This window comes from Echiichthys vipera, assembly GCF_963691815.1.
Source record: "Echiichthys vipera genome assembly, chromosome: 4".
NCBI lineage: Eukaryota > Metazoa > Chordata > Actinopteri > Perciformes > Trachinidae > Echiichthys > Echiichthys vipera.
The window spans coordinates 14,472,825-14,483,342 of NC_139829.1; the positions used below are offsets into that span (position 1 = coordinate 14,472,825).

Genomic DNA, 10,518 nt, shown 5'->3' on the forward strand with positions numbered 1-10,518 from the left:
CAGCAGGCCATAGAAGCTGCTTAAAGCCTCTGTTATTGAACTATTGGATGCAAACACAAAAGATGTGACAGTATAGGGTGGATTGTTTCCCCAAGTCACTTCTCAGACAGAGACACATAGTCTTATTCCATTATTCATGATGAGGAGATTAATTTCCCCCTAAAACTGTCCAGCTGTAGTGTCCCCCCTCAGCTGCATTCTGCTTTACAGTATGTGATGCAGCAGGCTATGTGCCATTTACACTGAGTTACTATACCCACATCTCTCTCCCTCTCTCATCAGTGCATGAGAAATTACCTAATGAGGAATGGGTCGCACATTTCCACAAACTCATTAACCCGCGAGCGAGTGAGACTAATTGCAGCGTTTGGGTAATGTGATTTCACATCTGTTACTGCAGCCCAGGACACATAGTCAGCACAGGGCTGGATCTGGTGGGCTGAGCCACACATAGAGCTACATCTACCAGAGGAACACAATGCTGCAGCCCCAGCCTGGGTGGGTGGAGCTGCAGTTGGCTGTGGTCATAACGTTTGATCAACTGTTATCATGCAATATCGTGTAATTACATGCCTTTGCAGAGTAGGTGGGCCACCTGCATTTATTCTGAAAAAAATACCATTCTACTGCCTGAGATAAGGCAAACCAGCAATGACACGTTGTGACCATCATGAAGCAAACTGTCATTAAAGTATTGAAAAAAAACATTTATTTGTTTTAAGTCTTTTTCCATATATTTTGATATTCAGTGTCAGATTCAAAGGGTTGGCCAACAATTCCCCATAAATAAATGGGTTAAACATCGATGTGTAAAACAATTAATAACCTGAGTTTGTCTCTATACATTCACTGTGACGTTACTCTGAATTTAAACAGGAAAAAAAAGGTTTTCCTTCCCTCCTTCATTCAGTGTGGCCTGTTTATTGTTTAACTCTATAAATGTAATCACATCGTGATGCTGTGTCGTGCTGCTGCATGACAAGAGTTTGGAAAATAATGTACAAATTGTTTTTTATTGTATGTTGGAAAAATTCAAGCTGTTTCTCTCAAGGTAATTGTGTATGACAGAAACATAGGGTTTGAGACACACACACACACACACACACACACACACACACACACACACACACACACACACACACACACACACACACACACACAAACACACACACACACAAAAACACACACACACACACACACACACACACACACACACACACACACACACACACACACACACACACACACACACACACACACACACACACACACACACACAGGAATAAATCATTTTTCAGGGTTTTGACTTGGGTTGGTATTTTCAATAATTCAGTAAATTACTGCAAACAAATTTATGTTAATAGAAAAGGTGGAAACCAACTGTTTAATATGGGAAAAGTAATATACTTTTGTTAATTATGATTAATCCTTTGTTTAACCCCCCTGCATTGTTACAGAAACTCCAATTATAAGTTTACAGGCAGTGGGACTGCTTATGGTAATGCCATATCTCATCAATTACCATCCCGTGACCGTAAATTGGCCTCAGCGCTGACAACGAGATGAGGTTAACACGCTGATTAATTTGAGCTGCTGTGATTTCAGGCTCAAGTTGACACTTATAATCTTTGACACAGACAGTGCGGTCCGCTCACTTTAATAATGGAAAAATTTTATTTACTTCTCTCTGAGCTGCGTCTCAGTTTATAGATATTACATCTCACATCAGGATAATTTGAAATTAAAGTCACGCAAACAAGGTGAGAGTTTCTTCTATTACACAACTGATGGGCAAGTAATGAGTAACTTTAAATAAATGTCAACTGATCAAAAGGTGTAAAAAGCTAAACTGCTTAATATTGATTACCTGTGTTTTTGTTATGGCATGCATCTAATGTAGTAAACACAATTTTCTTCAATCTAAGCCAAAAAATAATAATGAAAACATGTCCGTTTACAAACTTCAGGATGATGGCGTGTCAATTTAGATTCATCAATGTCTCAGATGATTGTGTTTGTCCATGGCTTTAAAAACATCTAATTGATATTCTTAACATTATGGATGCTGTCATAAAGTTCTCAGCACAGTAAGGTTAGACCTACTATGCTGCTTAAGGTATAGTTGTGTGAAAATGTTAAATATTTTCTGCACTTGATCCCTATACTTAGTCCTGGAAACGCCCTGATCAACATGTTTCATTATCTATTTATCAAACCAATATTTTTCTTATTGCTTGTTGGGTTTGTGCTCATCACTGTTGGGGTACAGACTGACAGACGTGAAACGGTTCACTCCATAAACAGCTGTTTGTGCTGCACTAGACTGAAATATGAGTGAAGACATTATCTAATAAATGATGTGTTGTAAGACAAACAGTGGTGCGCATTTTGAGCACCTGGTACTGTATAACTCTTATTGATACTGTGTATTTCCCTAAAGTTTATTGCAATAAGAAGTCCGTCTGTCTGTGGGTCCATGTAGAAGTCCCAGATGCTGCGTTCCAAATCATATACCTTTTCTATCCAGTATGTGCTGTAGCTGCCCTTGTATGAATACAATTGGGACATACTACTTCATCATAACATTGGTCGACATCTTTGACTCACTTGCCCATATGCTGCGCAAAGGATTGTTGGTGAGAAAAGCCGGAAAAGCATGCTGGCTTTCAAACTACAAAAAATGACTGGAAGTAGGAGGACATTCTGGTATTTTTGACATACTGCATTTGACATATATGTATTGGGACATTCTAAGTCTTATTCCTTCATTAAATAGTATGGTATTAGGGGAGGAAAATAAACCGAGTGCGTTTTCTGTGGGTCTGTCTGCACTTAGAAGTGTGGGTGATTAACAATGTGAAGATTCTTTGCTGGTCCATCTGTGACTTCTGAAAATTGAAGGTACAAGTAGGAGTATGCACGCACAGAGAACAGGTGCAGACTTTTAGTCTGATGAAGAGCAGTTGTGCTCGAAACAGATAAGTGGACGTGGGAGCCCTGCAGTGTGCAAGCCATATCTTTATTTAAAAAAAACTGAAGATAGCCTTTTAAACCATTTTAATAACCCTGCAGTTTAGCTAATTGGCCTATGGACAAATAGCCCCTTAAGAAAATGCCCAATACCAATACTTGCTCCTAACGCAATGTATAGGAGTAACCTGCAGAAATCCGACTAAAGTGTGACCCAGATACAGGATTATGGCTATAGTCCATTAATAGAGTTATTGATAAGTTGAAATACAGTGGAATTCCAGTTGCCATAATATTTCTGTAACCTTCCCATGAATACTGGACAGCCTTGTGTGTATTTTCATCTTGTCTGCCATTTCTATAATAACCTTGGCTGGATATTAAAACAAGTTCAGTTTTGCTGCAACTAATCGATTATAATTTGTACTTCATAAGGTAGAAGAGAGAGAGAGCAGCCAACAGCCTTCAAATAAAAGCTACAGGAACTTTATATGAGCTATAGACAGACACACACACAGGGCTGTGACTCCTCCTGTTTAGTTACAGTCCATCCAGTCTGCTCAGTGGGATGACCGTCATGGTTAGGAGCAATGACCGACACATCACAGCACTGACATCTTTAACACTCCTGTCTGCCACACTGGGCCCAGTCACCCTTTATAAACCCTTTAACCCTGTCACCTCAAACTCTGGTCACTGTACTAAGTCTAAAGTACACAAAGTATATTATGTATGTGTGTATGTATGTGTATATATATGCATATCTACCGTATATATACATACATATACAAGTACCTATAGGAATCTATACAAAATGGTCATTATTATTAAACTTAACAGAGACATTAATCATTCTTGGTTTGACATTCTTGAAAATTACTTTTATTTGTTTGTTCATTTTAAATTGGTACAAACCCGTCAATGTGGTGCATTTCGATGTAAGATCAAACATTTAAGAAATGTGTCAAGTAATAGCACATACAATAAGTTAAAACATGTCACAAAAAAGACCAGCGGGTACATAGCAAGAATGTTTTATCTACACAAAACATCCTAAAACAGCGTAGGCCTACTGAAAGATCATTGTTTTTTCCTCTTTAGATTGATGCTCCCGTCTCATGCAGACGAGACTGAGGGCGTCTCTTCAATCGGAGTGGGCACCATTTTCTCCACGAATTATCCAAGCGTTTAAATCCACATGCACAGTGCATGCCCGAGTCCCAGTTCAATAGGCCCACCTACAGTATGGTGCGTGTTGTAGGCTGTTACCAAAATACCATTATTTTTTTTTAATAAATAACCGTTTGACATAACACAACTTCACCTGAACACAATAACACGTGTGCGTAAAGACACACTCAATGAAAACGTAAATACGACGATTGTTTGGCTCTCAATAATTAGGGCCTGCAGTCTAGAGATCATTACAATAGTATTTATCATCAATAGTTGATAAAAATCCTTTTGGAATTAACAAGATAAATAACCCAAAACCCAAGATATTTTCCCTTCCATTTGTCCATCAGTGTTGTCCTTTTCTTTTTGTCATTATGTCTAGATGAAGTCACGTCTCCCATTTTCTCACATTTCAGGCCTGATTAGCTCGCACGTTCTCTCGTTTTGATCTAATAGCGGGAATAAAAACAGAAAAAGAGCAGCAGGGTGGGCCGGGAGAGGGAGTTAGGAGGAGAGGGGTGTGGTGGGATGTTTTTGAAAAGTCACTAAGTGAAACTCATGGACACTGTGTGCTCCAGCGCTTTGCGCCGCAGTGACGCGATGCTTGTCCCTCTCCACATGTCACTGTCCGGAGAACTACACAGCTGCGGGGAGCCCGATACGTTCCCCGACATTCCGGGGAAATGCGACTGGTAGATATGGGACTGCAGACCGGAGCCGTTGGAGGAAAGGCCGTTGGAGAGACCCATGGAATTTGGTGGGCCTGGACCCAGGCTGCACTGTGACAGGGACTGTGGCATGCCTGGCTGGCGACCGAGGGCCGGCGGGAGCTGCAACTGGGAGACCCCCGGCATTCCCGTGGCCCAGCGAGAGTCGTTGGCGTGGAAGGAGCACAGGCTGTTCTCCATGGCGGCCGCGGCAGAGAACTGTGGCAGGCCCGGTGTTGGGAGCAGGGTCCCCGGGGAGCGGAAAACATTAGTGGTCTTCTTCCTTTTCTTCCACTTTGCGCGCCTGTTCTGAAACCAAACCTGCAACCAGAGAGACAGGACCGTGACCCATCAGGAGGACATTCTGGGGCACATGTGTGTGGAGCAGTAGACTTATCTGGTTATAAGGTGATGATGAAGGTTGAAATTTGGATGTTAGAAACGTATCCCTATAGTAGGGCTACGTGTTTGTTAAAAAAAATACTATTTACGCACGATAATCTCACTCAAATATCGCTACATATGGATATACTTTTGGGCTCTAATACGACATTATAGTCTTCAGAATATTGATACAACAACACTAATAATAGCAGGGAGAGAAACATAGCATGCAAGGCTGGTTAGACAGACATTGCGTCCTTCATCCGCCGGTGAAATCCACCCAGCTACAGTGTGTTTGAGCAACACAGAAGATCTGCCAGTTGTAGGGCCTGGTCTTAACCTGACCCATACTGTCTGTGCTGAGCTGGAGAAAACGAATTTAACACGACATAAATGTAGACCTTCTGCAATTGGCCTGATGACCTCTTATCAGAATATATTCACTGCCACTATAGCCTAATACTGTACACGTACTGTCTAATACCAGGGAACGTGCATTAGTAAAGCCTGAAAAACATTAAGATAACCTTCTTAAATAAGAGGCCATTGGAAATACCAACAATGCGACTAGTGTCAAGATACTATTTTGTGTTTTGAGACCATATGGGCGGAATTGAAAGGATAAGGAATTTTATTGTACATAAAATAGGCTACAGAAGGCGCTTTGTATACAAACTCAGCCGTCACAGGGGGTTTTATGACTGGTGATCCGCAGCAGTGAGTCGAACAATTTATCCTTCTAAGATCTTATTTACAAGCAGATTAAATGAAAATTGCCTGAAAATATTGTGTGGACTTAAATACAAATGACTCGCATTACTGTACACAATCCACATAAAAAAGACTACCCATCCACACGCACGCGCAACAAGCTCACACCCACCGACCCACGTACGCAGCTAAAAAAAACGCACGCGCGTCTCCTTCGGGCTTTATAAAGATTTCATCATCTTCGGGCGTGATTAATGCGCGCGCGAGGCCGTGAGTCGATGCCTCCGTATTAAAAGTGAAATCTCGCTCTCATTCCGCTCAGCCATCCGTGAAACGTCGCCCAAACCCATTACACTCGGGGGGAAAGAAAATGCAATTTCTCATTCCATTAAAAAAGTACAATATATTCTTGAGTCCTATTAAGACGTCGCTGATAGAGCATTTTAAAAGGAGAGAGGCTGTGGAGGCACGCACGCGGGGCCAAAACGCCCACTAAAGGCTGCACCTGCACGACCTGCACTAATGTTTACCAACAGCACTGAGCGGCGAGGATTCTGCTCTACATAGAATAAAGAATTCATTATTAAGGTGACTAATGATTCTATTGGTTTTATTGCTTTCACTGGGGCAATTTGCATGAATTTCACATCACTGGTTAATAACCCGTTCACTGTTATAAATAAGACCGAAATTGGTTGATAATGTGTTTGGTTTGTTAGAGCCTGTACGTTCGTGCATGCTTGTTCAAAATAAAAAATAAAATAAAATAACCAATGTTTATTTTAGTCAGTTTAAATTGTTCATTGTTGCTTAGATTTCATATCCCACAATACGAACTGTCAAATACATGTGTAAATGCCATGCCTGTTAAATAAAAGTAATTTAATCCCACACTAATAAGACTTTTAAAGGGGGGTGGGCTCGGGGAGACATACTTTGTAAAGGGAATTCTTTAAGATGTTCTCTATAATATCTTTATTTTGAGTAATAACCAATATTTGTTATGATAAAAAAAATAGAGAAAAATAATTATCAATGTCTTAATACCACCGATATGATTTTATGTAATTGTTGCAGGTCCACAGAAACAAAAATAAATGGAAATCAGATTAGGCAAATGTAAAGAAATAAATGAAGAACGTTAATACATTTCAATATTTCAGGGGGAAGTCGCCACAGGTGGCGTTATAAAATATTTTATTGAATGTGTAAAAGCCACCTGAATATTTGTGAACCGGATTCCTGCTTGTTATCCGCATATGTTTCAGCACCTTGGACAGAGCAACTTTAAATTAGACGGGCACGGCCTCTTAAAATTAAATATCGCTTATTAACAAGCTAAACGTGAAAACAATATGGGGTGTTTGGATGGTTTGATTGCAATGACATTTGACTGAGTTGGTTCATTTTCTAAAACAACTGTTATCTGACTGTCAGAACACAACAACCCGACCCAACACAGCTTATTCATGCGAGTATACTGAGGCAGGATATGGTGGATATAGTGCTGAATATAACCCTGTGAGAAATACTTATGTGCACAATACACTTTAAGATATGGCTGAATGTAAATTAAACTGCAAGTGTATTTAAAGCATTTGCACCCAAATCGTAACACCCAATGGCCACAAAATGTCGGTGACCAAATGATCTTCTACAAACGCACAGTGGGAACACTGGTCCTGAGTAGGCTCCTGGTGTGAGTCTATTGCTCACTGTCGTGCAGGTGTGTTTAAACGATGGTTTAAGGCTATATCGTGCTGGAAACCCTATGCAAGATCAAATCTGGACCTATAACCGCACCCCATATCATGCCAGTCTTTCTGTAAAATCCACATTGCATAAGTATTTACCTGAACTCTGGACTCGGTGAGGCCGATCCTCAGAGCCAGTTCCTCCCTCATGAAGATGTCAGGGTAGTGGGTTTTGGCGAAGCTGCGCTCCAACTCGTTGAGCTGCGCCGGGGTGAAGCGCGTCCTGTGCCGCTTCTGTTTCTGTTGGCTTGCGGACTGACTGGAGCTCTGCTGCGGTTGCTGCTGCTGCTTCTCCTGCTCCTTTCCGTTCACCGGCATGCCGGCAGAGTTGGATCCCACTGTGGAGATGTCTTCTCCCGGCAGGAGAGTGGTTCCCTCCACAGAGTCCGAACCGGGGGCCATGTCTCCTGGATGCCCCTGGTCTGATACCCCACCACCCAGCCGGCATTTAAGAGCCTCTCGATGTCCGAGTAACTCTGCAGCATCCTTCATCCCTGAGAGGATGAGGAGGAGGAGAGTGGCTTTGAGTAAATACATGGAAAATCTTACAGCGAAGCATCTTTAAATGACAGTTACATGAAATAGATTGTCTGCTTCATGACAGTATATATATATATATACAAAGAGAGAGATATTAATTCAAAGAATGCAAGGACTAAACTCAATATAGCTCGGGTCGTAATTTTACATCTTAATTTTTGCTGTCAGATCATTCCTCATTCCTGATAAATTACTGTAAACATTAGCTTCAACCAACAATAAACCACTTAGATGTTAACACAATTAACTGTACAGCCTATCTATCACTTCACAAGGTTGAATAAGAAGTTGAAATCTTACACTGGAGTTTAGGGCCGGAGTTTAGTGATGATAACTCACCGAGCCGAGCATCCAGGAGGTCGGCGTGAGAGAGCATCGCGTACCGCTCCAGGGTGGAATGCGTTCCAAGAAATTCCCACAACTTTGGGGCAATTTAAAAAGTATATATCGTCTAAATGGACGAAAATTCGGTTTGTGGTTAAAAAGGAGGTCCCTTGCATTATAATGTCCTTTAGAGCGACGGGGAGGCGCTTATTAGTTGAAAGAACCCGTGAGCTTCCTCAAATAAGAGCCAATCAGAGCGGGAGCTTGGAAATGTCAGCGACGTGACTCCCCCTTCTTTTTTTTCTTTTTTTTTAAACACATACGCACGCACGCAAGCACGCGCGCGCATAGACCCACGCGTGCACGAAGCCCTACAATTCAATTCAATTCAATCCTCTGCCATTCCGTCCTCTGATTTATTATCTTTTCATGCTCAGATTATTCCACGTTAAACATCTTAATGTGTTTGTTTAATCTCATATAGCTCGTGCCATGACAGGACTCCTGTTTGTAGGTAGATATACCTGCAAAATACTGGAAGTGAGCTCGTGCAAAGGCTTGTTTTATTCTGCTCAAGGAGATAGGAGCCTGGTCATTTCAGTCAGAAAATATTGCCATTACATTAATAATAATGCATCAGAAAAGGCAGAATTAATTTCACAAAATAACAAAAAATCTTTAAAGTAGAACATATTTCAAGCTGAAAACTTTTTGTAATGTATTTTTTAAAAGTACTTTTTTCCACTAGTGAGAGGAATAACGGATTCAGTGTGTTCCGTACAGAACACAGTGTGGACTGAAAAAAAATGTAATAGCCTAGATGAGAAGTCTTATAACGCCAGGCCTCCTTTCAGCACCTCGGAGCCCCACTTCCCTCCGGTCCTTGGATCACAAACAAAACGAATATCGCTCTCATTCCCCCATGGCAGGTGATTTGTGGAGACAAATCGAGGAAATAAATAAATAAACGAGTACAGATGGATTCAAGCTCTGTTAGTGATCGGCCGCTTTAACTCCCATCGACTTTTCATCAACGCTAGCGCAATTAAAAGGTATTTAGGCCTGTTTGGTTCAAACAAAATCAGACGTGGTAGACCCTAAACGATTGTGCCCCTTTAGCAGTGGACCATAAGTAGGTCTATTATACAATTAACAGGACAGCCATTGATCTGCGCTCCACTCTTACTTCTCCAGACAGTGCTGGTTAGAGAGGGCTTTTGGCAGATGTCAGGGTGAGCTCGGTGAATAGACCACCGCCTGGGACTAAATAGGTTTCTTTGCAGCCGCACAAAGGAGGCGTCCGAGCGAGGACTCCTCTCTCTCCTCCTGCACCAGGCAGCTCATCTTTTATGCTCCTCAACAGCAATCTGCCGGGACGCAGGGAAGTAGCCTGTATGTGGCACAGCGTGAAAACTTAAGGAAACGGACTGATGCATGGTCCACTGAGATGAGGAAAGCTGTGGCCAGTTTCCGATGGTTCAGGAGAAGCAATCAGCAGCAGAAGAGGCTCGATTTGGGGGACTGTGTGTGTTGGGAGTTGTAAGGCCAACCCTGCATGCGTTTGTGAAGGGCTTGACCCAGGAGAGACGGTCTGTATGCTTTAGCATAAAGACAGCTGATGTAGTTTAAAATTAATAATTACAACTTAATTGTTAAAGTAAAACCCTGAAGGTCAGAGATAGTTTTAGCAAATATGAAAATGATCTTGTAATACTGAATAATTTATAATAATATTGTAAATTTATGATACTAAAGTGGATGTAGGCTAATACACAATTACAGTCATTTAATTCTAATTCAGGATTATTTTCGGGCCATTATTCAATTTATTATCTGAGTTTAATTTGAAATTATGCTTTATTGAAGCATAACAATTAGGCCTAGTATTAGTAGTGGTATTATTCACGTGCATTATTTATTTTATAACAACAACAACAACAACAACAACAACA

At 41.2% G+C, this 10,518-nt stretch overlaps 1 protein-coding gene across 2 annotated transcripts; it reads right to left on the reverse strand.

Moving 5' to 3' along the window:
* Positions 1–4,691: 4,691 nt before the first annotated feature.
* Positions 4,692–8,618, reverse strand: LOC310945819 (homeobox protein orthopedia B-like; the record flags this gene model as incomplete). Of its 2 annotated transcripts, none has more annotated exons than XM_083912034.1 (3): positions 4,692–5,174; positions 7,802–8,196; positions 8,582–8,618. In XM_083912034.1, the coding sequence occupies 3 exons, from the start codon at positions 8,616–8,618 to the stop codon at positions 4,692–4,694; spliced, it is 915 nt and encodes a 304-aa protein (XP_083768160.1). The 2 variants fall into 2 exon arrangements, with proteins under 2 accessions (XP_083768160.1, XP_083768159.1); XM_083912033.1 differs by having other exon boundaries at positions 8,543–8,618.
* Between the last annotated feature and the right edge of the window lie 1,900 nt (positions 8,619–10,518).